The following is a 15,625-nucleotide window of genomic DNA, read 5'->3' on the forward strand; positions in this document are numbered from 1 at the left end:
TTGTTATGAATACTCAAGAATAATGAGCCTAGAGATTTATATATGAGAAACATATTTTTTAGTAACACTCTTGGTATATATCTGATCTACTATCTTTAGTATGATATTAGAGTTTCGAATATAATGTAACGCTTGGTCAGTGCGTATGATAGATATTGCACCTTTTTTCGTTTGTATACGTTGAGGATTTATTAAGTGTGAGTATAAGAGATGAGAATATAAACCAGGTCGGCACCAAAGTTCGCAAATTATAATAAATACAGTCCGTATTCGAAACAAAATTCTCTAATTCGTTGATTGCAAAGAAGTATTGCGGTATTTTAGAGAATGAATACAAACATTTAGTACGCATACAATGAAAGACAAAGACGTTTGTAGATAAAAAAAAAGTTAATGGCATATTGAGGTTAATTATGATTGTTGTTTCTATTTCTTGTTTGGGGTATTATTAGCTTCTTTTAAACATTTTTTTACACCGAGGGAAATACTTCTCCTTTAATTGGGTCTTTGAGAAATCCTTTTTGTCCTTGACGATATAGCACCAACAATACGTCTCGTACAGACCACCAGACAACAACAGTGGTCCCTGGGAGGGTAAGGTATATCATAATCGTATTCTTCGTCACTAGAATCACTATCAAGCTCATCTAATGGACTTGATATTAAGGAATCTTAACAGAAAAAAGTCTAGAACTTGTTATTGGTGCCTCCAATGTCATATATAAGCACTTGAAGGTGAAAGAAAAGCAGGGCTATTTATATCTGTTGGATATAGATGAGTTCAGAACTTCAAAAATAAGATAATATTTCTACTCGTTCACTTGAAATATGTTTTTTAACACTAGATTGTAGGTTTGTAATTCATGTAGACAGGAGACTTTGGAACTTAATTGCCGCCGACGGACAGACGATCCATGCGATATTGATTTGCAACAATTGCAATATTTATTGGAATCGTGATGTCAACGCGGCGAAGAATACGTTTAGGCATCTCTGAAGCCATCGAGGCGGGAGAGAGAAGGCCTGTTGAGTTCAGATCTCATCCTCGGACCACTTGAAGCGCCATCTCCAATATGGTTGTCTCTCCTTGCCGAGAGACAAAAAGATTCTACAGGTAATAAGTCTACATTTTATCGAAATCTATCCAAAATATTGTACTAAAATACTCCCAATTATTTTGTTGTTTTGATCTGAAAATTAACTCAATGCTGTCCAAAACTGACCCGAAAAGACTGTATAGTTGGAAGCTCTTGATCCCATTCTTTGGCTCCTAATGAGCTTTATTGAGCGTAGCCGCTGTCTTAGTTGGAGACTGGGCTGGCTCCCCAACAACTACTCAGCCCATTGCCTATTACACCCTCTATGCACACTCACTAAAGCCCACGCCATTGAATGTCTACAAATGCATAACCGCCTGCAACTTCCAACAACCGTTGTTGACCCCATTTCTCATTTGTTGAACCAACAACTCCACACTCGACCCTTAAAACAGCATGCCAACGCCCCAGTTAATTGGAGTATATCTTGGCCAATTGTCCAAATGCTTCTTTGTGAAATCGATTGTCTTCGGCACGAGAAAATGCCCCCTACCCCGTCAGAAACATTAGGACAGCCCTTGCTAGACTGGCTTTATGCGCCCACTACGATCATTACTTGATTGTCCCTTTTTTTTAATCTAGTCTGCATTGTGATCCCTTATCCTTTTTTTTTTCCCTTGTACCTTTTAGGGTGTTTTAATTCCTGCACGTATTTTGACCTGCCCAGGGCAATTTTCTGGTAGTAAAAATTATTCAATAAAAATCATGTTCAATCGTATAGTTAGAAGATTCCGAGTTCATATCTATTGTTAGTTTGTTACAGAATCGTGTCCGATACAATGTGAAATAAACTATTGTACAAGGTATGCATTACTATTGTTGAAGATATTCGAGTATTGAAATCAATTATCTCGTTAAACACATCAATGAAGATTATTCATATTATTTTTAAAATATGATATCAAATACACAACTGCCCAGGTGATCTATGTTCTTCTTCACATTCGCGATTACCTCCTCTCGTACGGTATACTTAGTCGCAGTCTCAGCATAAAACAATATTTTTTCTCCCAAAATGCGTATATAAACTGGGTAAAGCATTTGTCCCTGCATCTACATATTTCAATAGGCATTTATAGCGAATTTGCTTAGCCTTCTACCTGAATCATATCATGCGTCACTTTTCTCAAGGGTGAGCTACTTGAATGACTTAGACAAAGTCTAATGATACGCTCATTACGAAAATAGAGAAATAATCAGACAAAAGACATTTGAAAGCTATGGGTGAGGGAGCGTATCAACAATCTTCTGGATAAGGACCTCCGCTCTATTACTGACAAGCATCGTACAACAAAGATGGGTCAGTTAATGACCATCCACTAGCCACTTTATGGCTGGTCAGGATAGGCAAGCATAAGAGCAAACCGTCATCGCTGCTGATGATTTCAGTTCGCAAAGAGCGTGATGATGGCGCAGTTTATGGAAAATCAGTAATGATCCCATGGTCAGCCCCTCAACCAATGCTTGAAGTATTCTAACGTAAGAATTCTTTCTTTACCACAAGCTTTGGAAGGAACAATTATATTGAACACTCTCAAAACAGCGATGCTGATAAGATGGCTGATATTTATTTACAAAGATACATTATAATAAATCAACCTGAGTGAATTTTTACTCTACGTAATAAGTTCATTTGACTAATAGCACTAGTAGCAGTAGATAGTTGGAAAAATGCTTGAAAAAGGTCCTACCTATTTACCACCCGTATCGGGTATGCCCAACATGATTAGCAGTCTTTCTGAAAAACTGTCTGCGCAGCAGGGCCTGCTGCAGGATTGGGCATTGCTCGCGTTAGCCTATCTCACTTTTCAGTTGTTAATCAGGTTGGATCGTTATTTTCAACAGGACGGCTACGGTAGTGAATGATACATTCAAAACGGTTACAAAAGAAGTTCGGAGTGGCGCGCTCACTCGTACTGTTGATAGTTCTATTGATGATTTTGCTGAAAATGAGAGAGAATGCTTTGAACAAATTCAGCATTTTAAAATTACATGCCTCAAAATAACCACCAACTACTATCTCGACAGCCAACAGATGATCAAGCTGCTAGATGTGACATAGGGTTAGCAAACATTATATCCAAGCGCCAACAACATCTGTATAAATATCGGGCAGTACTAAATACACAGTGCATACGAGATTCTGGTTTGAAATTGGTTCGCGCTCGGTTAACAGTGCAGTTTGTGGATTGGCAAGGAAGAATGGTATCATTGCCGGCATCAATTACATTTGATTCTACGATCAAAGGAAATGCTATTTGCAACAGCCAGTTTTATTAAGAAGGCATATCAACCTATGTAATTTTGGCATGTCTTTTGTAAACTTTGCTGGTTAGCTGGTTCTACGGTTGGTACAGTAACTGAAAAGGAAGCGTAAGTATTTGTTTACTTAAAATTTGTTGCTCGATTAAGACGTAATAACCGGTAGTATTCGTAATAATATCATTTGATATAGAACAACTTTGACGGCAGCTTTTTACCAATGTGACGTACCTTACTTTAATGTTGTTCTTCTGCGTATACTTTTTGGAGTTGCTGGTGTTGCATTTGTCGATGATCGTGTATCTAATATGAGTGTTGCTTGGCCTAGTAAAAATTATGAAAGCTTATCCTAGGATGAAGGTGTATACGTTTGTGAAATCAATTCAGTTACATAGTAACAGTAACTGCGACTTTCTTTAATTCAACGCTGTCTAAAACATTTGTACACCATTACAAACTGCTTCTAAGCGTCAACTCAATGCTGCTGGCAATTATGAAACGAGCTGTAGGAGCTAAATATGACCGATATTGTTGATATCCCTGGATTAATAGATGCATGGGATACAGGGCCTTTATAATGTGAATGGGTTTAAATGCTGTATGACCTTGTGTTGACGCAAAGACTGGGTAAAATCAAGACAGTGGACCCCCGTATTTTGTACCGTCTGTGAAAATAAGCGGGTAACCGATTTAGCTAAGCAATGTAACATGAGATAATGAATACATCACAAAAACTATTGTTCGAGCAGTACACTATGTACAAAGAGTACTAGGCAATATAGATATCAGCCTATGGCCGACCAACTTGCTGAAAACATTGAGGAATATGTAGTAAGTAATAGTAGGCGGCAGGTCATTTCTCTCTAAGGAACAGCCCCTTTTGAAAGCTTGTTAGTGAAACCGTTGTTCTGTGTTCACACTTCTCCCCTTTTTTTAAACTTCTTCTGATTTGGATACGGATGAATGGAAATTTATCATGTTCACTAACTTCTGTTTCGTATGCTTTCAAAAACTGGGCTTAATTGTGACAGATAACAAGAGCTTTAAACTGTGATGGTTCTGCACTACTATGCACCCTTATATATAGTCAGCAAAGGTTTTTTAGCATATTTCATACCAGTAACTTGGTTTAATTGCTCAAGATAGCAATGTCATCAAATGCACTCATTATTTTAGTCGGTCTTCACAAGTCATTAGAGCTATTTCCTTGTTGTTGCAGTAAATAATAGAACTTTCTTTTAACGAAAGTTTACAGAACCTCCAAATAAAGACAAAACGTTTGTTGAATAACCGCAACTCTTTTTTACTCCGTCTTCAGCGTTCAAAGGAAAGAGGGAATGTGATGTGAAGGTCTTTGATAGCGAGGCTTCCTGCCTTTTTGTTCCAGCGGGACTCTTAAATCTTGTAGTGTGACAAAAACAAGCCGATGACGCCGTTTGGTTGGTCATCCCTTTCAAACTTACAGTAAACTCTGGCGTGTGTCTTTTTCTGAGCACTTTTTCAGTTTACTCCTCTCTCTTCTCTTCTCTTCTGTTTATCTTTGTAAGGTCCCACACACTCCGTTTCTGTTCACTTTTCCAAATCGTCAACTTAATCCGTTTTGAAATAAAGCGATAAAGTAGGACTTTGACCGGAAGATAAATAAACATAAGGAGACAGCAACGCTGAACAAGAAAATTGAATAAATAGTAATGGCAAGTTCAGAAGTCAGTTCATCCACAGGCACAAATGGCAGAGCAAATAGCAATAGCAGTGTAAGCACTCGAGATTCTAGTATGGATAACAGGAAAGCGACACCACCCCGAAATACTCCACGAAGTGCGCCTACCCCAGAATTTCATGCTGTCATAGCTCCAACTTCACCTACATATCCGCCGTATGGAGCTACTTACATCGACCCAAGCCAACTTGCCGCCGCTGCCACAAATGCTTATGAAGTGAGCGGTGATCCTGTCAATTTAACCTATGTATATCCTGTAAGTCCACAATTTTCAGTCCAATATTATCCGGACTATTCCAATGGCTATCAAAGTTATCCCGGCTCTCCTTCCTTGCACCCACAATCTCCATCTATTAACCCTACAAGCCCACCCTTCAGTCCTACTTTACAATATCAACAAGTGGCTCTTTCGCCTCCTACTCATGCGTATGTGCTCCCGTCGCATTCAACGCAGCCATTTCCTCCTTTGCATATCACTTCACCCATATTGACAGGTAGAACTTCGTTACCAAGCTCTCCTCCGCACCAATACCTGCCAGGACCTTATATTATTCATACAGATAACAGAAGCAATAAGAAACACAACCAGCATCATAATAACAGTATGGGTGGTCATCCACATCCACAACATCATCATCAGCAACCGCGACAACATTATCAATTCTTCAATAACCATCAAGAAATACAACCAGAAGATGCTGTCGATTATCATACGCACAATATCTATGTTCGTGGATTGTCATCCTCAACGACGGATGAGTCATTTTTGGAAATGTGCCAAGTGTACGTTCCTTATTTTGGAATTTCTAAAAACAACAAAAAGAATGAACGAAAAACTGACTCGAAAAAAAATCATAAAACCTTAATTATTTTCATTTTCAACGTATTAGATATGGTGATGTCGCATCTTCAAAGGCCATCATTGATCAAAAGACAGGCGAATGTAAAGGATATGGCTTTGCCATGTTTAATAATGAGAAAGAATGTGAGGAGGCTATCACAGGATTGAATAAAGCTGGATTACAAGCATCCTATGCTCGTGTGGGACAGGTAAAGGTTAACAATGAGGGTGTTGTCGATCTTTCTAACACACACACTTACACAACAATTTGTGTGAATCATACGTTAGGAGTCCTTCAGTTCTCGTCTAAAAAATCTGCAGGATGAGACTTCAACCAACATATACATCTCTAACTTACCATTAGATTATACTGAAGAGGTAAGGCTATTTCCAAAGCGTAATGAAAGGGCAAAAGATGGGGCATTGGGAGAGTGATGCCCTTCTTTTTTTGGCGGAGATCAAGTTTTCTGATAAGGGAATAAACTTTTTTTAATTAAATTCGTACCTAGAAACTCGAGGAGTTATTCCAGCCATATCGAACGGTATCCAATCGAATTTTGCGTGATCCGCAATCAGGGCTAAGTAGAGGCGTTGGTTTTGCGAGGTGAGTGCATATTGACTGAAGTGGATCGTCCAATTCTCATATTCTAATGGTCATACTCTTGTGTACCGTAGAATGTCAGATCGCCAAGCAGCTTCAGCTATTATTGACAAATTCAATGGACATACAATTGAAGGTTCTTCAGCACCATTACAGGTGCGGTTCGCTGATTCTCCAGCTCAAAAAAAATTAAAGAGTCAAACCGCACGTAATAGAAGAGTAGTAAGACCTCGTGAATTTCAACCGATGGCCACATTTGCCATGAGACCTATTATGCCTATCACACCAGAGACTATGTTAGGAATAGCACCTGCTAATCCAGCGTCAACATCTCATCATGCATATTTTACTGACCACCCACAGTAAGTAAATGGCTCACTTGCTTTAGTCTTATTTTCGTATAGGGGCAACTTTAATTGAGTTGTATTGTTATACGATAGATTTGCTGCCCACATTCTACCAAGGCCAATCTTCAACAGTAGGCAGCAACAACAGCCACCAGTCAATAAACATGCTTCGTCGGTTCCATATGAACAGAATGATTTAGCAGAAGATATGCAGAAAAAGATAAATATCACGGAGACTCCAACAAATTGATTGAATGATCAACAATACAGTTTGGTTCTAGGGCTCGAATTGAAACCCACAAGTTACCACAATGAATGATTCCACTGTACGCAATTTATTACCTACGACATCTAATCTTTTCGGGCGCACACGAATGAAGAATCACGTATCTCGCCACTACTTATTTACAAATACAACCAAATAAACCTTTAATTTTGAGACAAACCAAGAAAATTTACGTCTAAAAGTGTAGTCTATTCTCAGCATCTACAATACATATTAATATATACAAGCCTTGTCTGTAATAATGAAAGTGATTTATGAATATTACTCATCAGTCACTGGAATTGTGGAATTTTTTTTTTCACAAAAAGCGTTTTTGAACTTTGCCGGAGTATCCTTTTCATCATCAAAGTCTTCTTTGGCCCAGAATGGTAATTCAGTTTCATATTGCCAGCCGTTAGCAGAATATTTCCACGCATGCAAGAAAATGCATAGCTGGTCATAATTCTTACCGAGGATAAGTGAAGCGCTACACTCTTTGCAACGATTATCCAACTCGTCCTCTTTTACTCCTGGAATCGGTGTAGCTATGGGTTCCGTAGGCTCAGACCAATCTTCCATGGGTGAGTATTCGAAAAGTTTATCCACTAGCATCTTGGCGTCTTCATCTTTCATTCTTTCACCAGGTCTGATCCAAGGTGCCCATGTTGTACTATTACCATATAAAGGATCATTCGAAATAGGATATCCCAAATAACGTAGATGGACTCGAATTTGATGTGTACGGCCTGTTAAAGGTTTACATCGTACAACACTTGTTTTCCCATTATAACTTAGTTTTTCAAACTTTGTCACTGAGGGTTTTCCATCCGCATGGACATAGTTGACAGACATTTTGTGCGAAATACATTTGATAGGTGCATCACAGACAATTTCGCCACTATACATCAGCGAAGAATAACAGCAGGTGAATGGAAAGGCTATTGATCTAATAGAGTTTATAAAAGCAACTTACTCGGGGAATTCTCCTTCAACACGACAAACATATTCCTTTCTTATCAAACCCGCCGACATTTCTCGTTCTAGCTTTTTTGCCTTGGATGAATTTTTAGCAATCAACATGAGACCCGAGGTTGGTAGATCGAGACGGTTGGCAGGAAATAGTTTCGGTATATTGTATTCTTTCCGCAAGATTTGTACGATAGAATTGTGCCTATAACGCCCCGCAGGATGAACTGGAATTCCTCCAGGCTTGTCTATAACATATAAATCGTCATCCTCGTATACAATATTGATGGGTTGGTCTGAAACGGGTGGCTCATGTCTATGAATTTTATGTCCTATCACATCTCCATTCTTCACAATAGTATCTATTGTCACTTGCTTATCATTGATAGTCAGCAATCCTTTCTCAATGGCATAACGCTAAAATGGAGAGAAGTCCTGTTTAGCAACTAAACTAAAGTGTGCAGGTGTTAACTGACATATGTGGAGCTTACATAATAAACCTCACTGCGATCTCTAAATTCTGAAGAGAACACATCAAGAATAGTTCGATCGAACCATCGACCTTTAGCGAAAGATTTGTATTCAAAATAGTAAGGTTTAACTTTACGCAAACCTAATGAATAAATCAAACGTTGATTGTTAGTCAATATTGAACTGATCCGTGAGGATCTGTCTTGGAAAAAAAAAAAAGCAAAATGGAAAGGTACCGTTTTCAAAGTAGTAGTTGGCTGTGTTTAGATCGTCCACATCTCGAAAATCACCCTCTTTCCTTCTTTTCAGTTTCTTTTCAGGTGGCGATCCTTCTTTGCTCTTGGCAAGTCGGTACAATGGATTTTCCATGGCTAGTTTGCGCTTCCTTGCTGCTCTCTCTCTACTTGTTTCTTTCTTTGCAAGCTTACAAAATACAAAAGGTTGGCATTTCTTGAACAAATAAGACAAGACATTTCATTTTTGGAGGCTTACTACTTCTGTTGGAGTTGAGGCCGTATCAATGACGTCTTTTGGGTTTTTTGATTCTTCAAGATGTGACGGATCCTCTTGTGAATTCATCGATTCTTCCTTTGGTTACAGAAGAAGGGAAAAAAAAGAGGGCAGAAAAAGGGGCAAATAGCAAAAAACTCAGTTCAAGTTTTTCCTCGTTTGGAAAACCTACAGCCAGTAAAATTTTACCTGGAAGAACATGTACACCTGAATAAGTAAATACACTGCCGAATGCCTATCGCAGCTTTCAGAGTGTTCCTTGACAGACAATGCCCAAACTCACAGGATAACAGAAAGTAGGGTATCATTGAACCACTGAGAATGAAAGTTCGTAAAGCAATAGTATCAGTTCATCCCTTTCGAGAGTATGTTGATTTAATATTAAAGTTGATCCGACAACTGCAAAATGCATATCATATAAGAAAGGTTGCTCAAGCACTAACATCTTAGTTCGTAGCTTTGAACTGCCCCTAAGATATTTTTATTAAACAAGAAAGATGCTTGCTGTATCTCTTTTGGCAAGTGAAATATAAGTGATATAGTTATCAGAAAAATGATCAGAAATTTACTGCTGGCTGCAACGGCAGCTTCTCGAATACATTAATGCTCTTTTCTATCTTCTGTAGGCAGTCGATCGACTCAGATATTCAGAGAGCAAAAAGCTTTATTCAAAAATAAAGGTTCATGTATTAGGTTCATAACAAAGTTCTTGAAATCACTGCGCAATCAAAGCAGCAAATTATTGCTTTATTTCAGAAAGTGCTCAGTTTACCCTATTATTCGTTTTGAGTATCTGACTATGTAAATAATACTTACGGTGATAATTAGATTGGTTGACAATACAGCGACGAGTAGTAATCCTATACATGGAAGCTGTACAGTTTAGGATCTTTCGAGACTTTACAAGCATGTTATTCCTAATGATTGTTCGCAGATACGATGTATTGGACTTGATTGTGTCCAAACATGTTTCTTTGCTCTTACACAGAACTCAATTGGATTGACGGATGTGATTACAAAAATATTCGAAAAGTGTATTATGGGTACACTTGGCACGACGGCGCGCAGTTTTTGTGTTGTACATTATGATGATTTGTAATGAAAGACAGTCTATTTCTAGTTTCTAGTTAAGTTCTAAACGCAATCTTTTGCATAATAATGGTTATGGATAAAAGAATAGAGAAAACGACAGAACCTATCCAATGATGTATTGCTTCTTCATCAATAAAAAAAGCGCACTTTCACCAGCTCTGTAATACGATGATAGATTGATGAATGCACAATAGCCTGTACATAGATGCATAATAAGAAATTCCATCCTCTGTCGGCATTGGTATGTGCGATTTAGCTCTTCTTTATCCACCAAGAACAGAAAGATATAACCTCAGGAAAAAGACAAAAGTTTAGTGCTTTGATTCGTTTTTGTGTTACAATCATACGAAAAGTAAGTTTATGCCTCTTTCGTCTAATTAATGTTTCATATTACCGACATCGAAGCTGATTGGGTGCTTACCAAAAATGTGGGGTCAAAGCAGAACTAAGCAAAACATAATTCCAAAGGCCTCCTGTATAAAAATCCCTCTCTTTTCTATTCTTTTGATAATCCAAGGAAACAAAAAAAAACCATGTTTGATTCACACTCAAATAATAAAGGGAAAGAACCTGAGAATAACGACAGTAACTGGACTGCCAATGTGACAGCTCCAACTGCACAGCAGCCTGCTCCTCCTCTTCCTCAGCAACTACGCAGGCATTCAGTTACGGTAGGAGAAATGCATTTTCATTCTTTTGATAACAAGAATCAACATCATCATCACTTTAATCACAATGAACTCGATCATATTTTGGCATCTTTTCCTTCTTCTTGGTCATCGACATCTTCTTCTTCCATGGCTTCATCATTTAATCAACAACAATCACAACGCCATCCTTCTATTTTTGATAACACAACAATGGCAGTATCACCAACGCCCGCCTTCTTTTCGCCCAGTTTTTTAGATGCCTTAAAACACGAAGATAACAATCCGTTTCAATCCTTTCCACCCATTGCTACTGCTGATGTTACTGCAACCAACAACATTATTACTACAACAGCTCCTCCTACTGCTACTGCTAGGAACACAATTAATCCCAATGAAGATCTTCTGTTACAAGATTTCATTATACCAACCACTGCTACTACTGCTCCTACTATGACTACTACAACTGCTACTGCTGCTAGTGGTAGTATATCAGTTTCATTACCACCGTTGCAGCCGACTTTCTATAGTATGGATATCAACCACAACGATGATTGGGAATTTCATTTGCCTGAAACTACAAAGTCTGACTCACTTACTTCTATCCTTTCAAATAATACAGCTTCATTCTATCATCCATCGATACCAGAAGAGGAGGTGGTAATTAAGAATGATGAAGAAGATGGATTCGACTCAGTCAATGCAATTACTACTAATTCTACTTCAACTTTTCCAATAACTCCACCTGCGACGAATGAAGATTTAAAACCTTCAATACGGCATTATCTGTCCACTTTTGAAAACGAAAGAAAAATAACTATACTGACCAGTAAAGTAGCACAAAAAAGTTATGGTACCGAGAAAAGGTATAGAAAATATACTTTCCTTTTCATGCAAACAACAACCCATATAATGAGACATGAACTGATCAAAAAAAAAAAAAACCCGAAAAAAATCATATATTAGGTTTCTTTGCCCCCCTCCTCTAACTGTTTTGAGTGGTTCTTTACCTTGGTTTATACATGGTAAAGAGCCTAAAGTACAAGTACAAATCAAAGGCGAAAATCAATCTGTCCAAAATGGCAATATAGAGTGGCAGCCATCCGAAGAATCAGACAATAAAATGAAAATGACGGGCGCATGCGTAGCAAAGCATTTACATATAAATGACTCTACTGTCAATAGCAGTAGCAATCATAATGTTACTGGTGGAAACGATGAAGATAAAAGAAAGAGAGTGCAGATACAAGTTAATATTCAGCTGGGTGGTACTGAAGATGAGCAAGATATGGGAATAAGTAGGGATTTAGGTACCTTTTATTCTAAGGGTATCAAAGTGATTAGTAAGCCGTCAAAAAAGAGACAGAGTGTAAAGAATATGGAATGTAAGATGTTCAGCAGTTAGTTGTACGTATTTGACTGTACATTTTACTCACTTCTTACTGCACGCCAACCTATACACATATTTTTAGTATGCATTCATCATGGAAGTCTTATATCTCTGTTCAATCGCATCAGATCGCAAACTGTTTCCACTAAATACTTGGGTGTTTCTGTTGAGTCTGAGAGTAATACAGACAATCCAAACAACACTTGCTTCATCGCAAGAACCAATAAATGGGACCCATTTGTCATTTGGCTTGTTGACTTGTCTCGTTCAACGTCAAGTGATAGCAACTCACCAACTCAAGCAAGTACTTCCGGCCATCGTAATTTCCCTCCACCGCCCGCTATTGCATTACAACAACGTGAAGGTCAAGATTCAATTGCAATACATTACAATCAACCTGTTGTACTACAGTGCCTAAATACAGGTTTAGTATCCCCCATCATGGTCATACGCAAAGTGGATAAAGGGAGCCAAGTATTAGGTGGAAACCAAGTCTTGGGTAATGTGCTTAATGAAAATGGACCTGTTGGTGGTGGCGAATGTGGTGATGAAGCCTTGGGTGATCCTGTATCTCAACTACATAAAATTGCTTTTCAAATTGTTACTGATCCATCACTGGCTACTCAATACGCTTATCAATATTACAGTCAAGAACTACCACTACAATCGTCTCCGAATGAATGGAAATTACCTCATTTGACAGAACCACAGTCTACTTATTTAGCTTGTTTAGAAGATGTTGTCGGTATGCATAAAACTACTTCTGAGCGATATTTCCTTACAACACTACAACAACAACAACAGCAGTATTTAATCAATCAACAAGAAAAAGAGCAAGCCTCAATACATCGTATGGCAGCTGCGGCAACATCGAATAGTAATAATAACAGCGGTGCTAGTGGACGTAGAAGACGTGTATCCTGCGATATTACGACTGGAAATAACAGTAGCTCGAGCGGTGCTGGAATTTCTATGAACAGTACTACTTCTTTACAGTATCATCATCATCCCTACGATCACTATAGAAGACGTGTTAACTCATTAAACGATGGAACTTTGTTATCAAATTCAGGGTCGGTGAACAACTTTATCTCAAATGGTGGTATAAGTAGAGGCGCTGGTCGTCAATATCATCGACGTAATAGTACAGCATCAACTACTCCCAGTGGCACTGCTTCAGCTACTTCAGCAACTGCAACTGATAAAAGTCATTTGAATAATGGTGCTTGTTGGACCGAAGATGTATCTGATGCCTCTATTTGGACGATTGTTGGTACAGACTATATTACCTACAAGTTTTGCTTACCCAGAAGCAGTACTATGGCAATCGATCCTATATGTTGTGCACCATTCCCCATACTCACTTCCTTTACTTGTGCAATTATCGAAAATAACAACAGCGGTGCCAATGAGAGCGTCAAAAAACATCTTATAACGCTACATGGTGAAAACTTCACAAAAGATTTAGCAATATGGTTCGGGGATATTCAATCACCTTCTATTGAATACAAGTCTAAAGAAACCATTATTTGTACGATACCTTCTATACAAGAATTGAAGTATAGCTCAACTTGCATTCAGGATAACGATAACCATAAGATTCCATTACTATTTATACGTAACAGTATCATTTATAACACAGATCAATATTATTATTTCCAGTAAAAAATGCGATTGAAATACACACTTTATACATACTTTTGATGTAGGACAAAGCTGTTGTGCATAGCGGCCGTATTGTGTCTCTATTACTGAGCATCGGTTCTTATGCTAACCATCTTCTTGTTTTTCTTATACGAGCCATTACTATTCAGTTTTTGAACATCTTTCGTCTAAGGATATAGTATGGCATACTATCAAGCTATACACTTGTTATTGCAGTTTACAAGCTGCCAGGTAAGGGGAAGCAGTCCACTAGATTTTTTTTTTCTCTTTTTCCCTTTTTTTAGCAGAAAAAAAAAATTGTTTTTTTTCAACTTCTTTTTTTTTTCCCTTCCCTTACAGCCCTTCCCTCCTTTTTCCTTTTAATAAACGAATATAAACCCTATGAGGGTCAACAACAATAATACGAGAAGGCATTTCATATACTCAGATTCAACGAGCGTCTTACGATTCAAAAAGTAAAATGAAAGAATAGGGCAGACCGAAATAAACTCTGTGCTAATAACTTGCTTTCCCTGTCTTAGTGAGCCTAATAATATCTTATCAACTATAGACAACGATAGTCTAGCACAACGATATCCATCTATTGCACCTGATTATTGGAAGAAGAATGCCGGCAATTCTCCCTTAGTTATCAAGCGACAAACATTTACGATTTCGAACGAGAAAGTAGAAAGTACGATAGATCGCCCTACTATGGGCGGAAAGAATCCTTATTCCGTAAAACATCGATACATCAATAGCGATCATACTCACACAACGACTACAGGAAGAAAAAGGCCACCACTACTACTGAAACAACGTACTATACCATCCTCAAATGAACTGAAGCTGCTAAGCCGGCGAATAGATCCTCATCAACCGTTATCTTCACCCTACGATACACCCAAGAAACCGCCATTACCCAATTTAACCAAACGCAAGTTTGAAGATGTTGATTGTAATGATGGTGATACCGATACAGAAAATTTGCCGCCTGCATCAGATGCTACAGATTTTACTCTAATCGACACCAACGCACATAAAAAACGAAGAAAGTCACTATTCACCTGTCTGCAATGCAACAAAGTCTATAAAACGAAGAATGGTCTTGTTTACCATCAAGATAGATGCAAATTCAAAGACCAACAACAACAACAGCAGCAGCAGCAGCAGCAGCAGCAGCAACAAGAGATAATACCCGATTCTGAAACTGACATATTTGTTGAATGCTCATTATGTAAAACCACACTATTAAAACAGGATAATTCATCCTATAAAGCCAATGATACAACTATTATCTGTACGCAATGCGCAACCAATGCTACAGCATCCAGTAACGGCAACAACATTACCGCGGATTTACAAGAGTACTTTAATAATACTTTACTACATACCGAAATCCTTGATAACCCTATACTCCTGGAAGAGGATTGGAGTTTGGATTTCATGACTAATTCAAACAATTGGATTGGTATAGAGGATCCTCCTTCTTTATTGTTTTCCTCATCGTCGGATATGCCATCAAGTGCTACACTCTTGGACGAGGATAACGACCAAATTTCCACCAATGATCTCCCTTTCTCCGTTAATACTGATAGAGACTGGTTTCAATATGCAAACTTGGATGATTTTGTCAACCTCAGTAATGATGAAAATAGTAGCATAATTGATTCATATGAGTTTGATAGTAAATAATACCATTTATACGGGTCCAAAGTAAATAAAATCAACATTGCCATGCTTGTTATGCGCTCTTTGAAATAACCGTCCTT

General features: G+C 38.2%; 7 protein-coding genes across 7 annotated transcripts; 6 read left to right on the top strand and 1 right to left on the bottom strand.

Moving 5' to 3' along the window:
* Positions 1 to 841: 841 nt before the first annotated feature.
* On the top strand, positions 842 to 1,408 carry BDF20DRAFT_954260 (uncharacterized protein; the record flags this gene model as incomplete). The annotated part of the gene is made up of 2 exons (XM_053084903.1): positions 842 to 1,114; positions 1,232 to 1,408. A coding segment is annotated over one exon (156 nt), but the record flags the coding sequence as incomplete, so codon positions are not given.
* On the top strand, positions 842 to 1,657 carry BDF20DRAFT_971497 (uncharacterized protein; the record flags this gene model as incomplete). Its single annotated transcript, XM_053085030.1, has 2 exons — positions 842 to 1,114; positions 1,232 to 1,657. The coding sequence occupies exon 2, from the start codon at positions 1,274 to 1,276 to the stop codon at positions 1,655 to 1,657; it is 384 nt and encodes a 127-aa protein (XP_052938033.1). The 5' UTR covers positions 842 to 1,114; positions 1,232 to 1,273.
* A 1,041-nt stretch (positions 1,658 to 2,698) lies between these two features.
* BDF20DRAFT_999270 (uncharacterized protein) lies at positions 2,699 to 3,712 on the top strand (the record flags this gene model as incomplete). The annotated part of the gene is made up of 3 exons (XM_053085483.1): positions 2,699 to 2,952; positions 3,434 to 3,470; positions 3,553 to 3,712. The coding sequence occupies exons 1-3, from the start codon at positions 2,769 to 2,771 to the stop codon at positions 3,710 to 3,712; spliced, it is 381 nt and encodes a 126-aa protein (XP_052938034.1). The 5' UTR covers positions 2,699 to 2,768.
* A 1,422-nt stretch (positions 3,713 to 5,134) lies between these two features.
* BDF20DRAFT_817224 (uncharacterized protein) lies at positions 5,135 to 6,887 on the top strand (the record flags this gene model as incomplete). Its single annotated transcript, XM_053077231.1, has 6 exons — positions 5,135 to 5,690; positions 5,760 to 5,862; positions 5,970 to 6,129; positions 6,209 to 6,298; positions 6,430 to 6,524; positions 6,596 to 6,887. The coding sequence occupies 6 exons, from the start codon at positions 5,135 to 5,137 to the stop codon at positions 6,885 to 6,887; spliced, it is 1,296 nt and encodes a 431-aa protein (XP_052938035.1).
* A 528-nt stretch (positions 6,888 to 7,415) lies between these two features.
* BDF20DRAFT_816664 (DRAP deaminase) lies at positions 7,416 to 8,746 on the bottom strand (the record flags this gene model as incomplete). Its single annotated transcript, XM_053077177.1, has 3 exons — positions 7,416 to 8,031; positions 8,107 to 8,516; positions 8,591 to 8,746. Coding segments are annotated over 3 exons (1,182 nt in total), but the record flags the coding sequence as incomplete, so codon positions are not given.
* Positions 8,747 to 10,607: 1,861 nt separating this feature from the next.
* Positions 10,608 to 14,200, top strand: BDF20DRAFT_858762 (uncharacterized protein). The gene is made up of 4 exons (XM_053080426.1): positions 10,608 to 11,348; positions 11,442 to 11,685; positions 11,786 to 12,204; positions 12,292 to 14,200. The coding sequence occupies exons 1-4, from the start codon at positions 10,706 to 10,708 to the stop codon at positions 13,872 to 13,874; spliced, it is 2,889 nt and encodes a 962-aa protein (XP_052938037.1). The 5' UTR covers positions 10,608 to 10,705; the 3' UTR covers positions 13,875 to 14,200.
* A 106-nt stretch (positions 14,201 to 14,306) lies between these two features.
* BDF20DRAFT_858767 (uncharacterized protein) lies at positions 14,307 to 15,620 on the top strand. The gene has a single exon (XM_053080427.1). The coding sequence runs from the start codon at positions 14,568 to 14,570 to the stop codon at positions 15,546 to 15,548; it is 981 nt and encodes a 326-aa protein (XP_052938038.1). The 5' UTR covers positions 14,307 to 14,567; the 3' UTR covers positions 15,549 to 15,620.
* Positions 15,621 to 15,625: the final 5 nt, after the last annotated feature.

This window comes from Mycotypha africana, assembly GCF_025528875.1.
Source record: "Mycotypha africana strain NRRL 2978 chromosome Unknown BDF20scaffold_3, whole genome shotgun sequence".
In the NCBI taxonomy this organism is placed as follows: Eukaryota; Fungi; Mucoromycota; class Mucoromycetes; order Mucorales; family Mycotyphaceae; genus Mycotypha; species Mycotypha africana.

Coding starts and splice junctions, on each gene's coding strand:
- BDF20DRAFT_858762 (XM_053080426.1), top strand. CDS start 10,706: ATGTTTGATTCACACTCAAATAATAAAGGGAAAGAACCTGAGAATAAC. Junction 11,686..11,785: donor AGTTATGGTACCGAGAAAAG/GTATAGAAAATA, acceptor ATCATATATTAG/GTTTCTTTGCCCCCCTCCTC. Junction 12,205..12,291: donor GAGTGTAAAGAATATGGAAT/GTAAGATGTTCA, acceptor ACATATTTTTAG/TATGCATTCATCATGGAAGT.
- BDF20DRAFT_858767 (XM_053080427.1), top strand. CDS start 14,568: ATGGGCGGAAAGAATCCTTATTCCGTAAAACATCGATACATCAATAGC.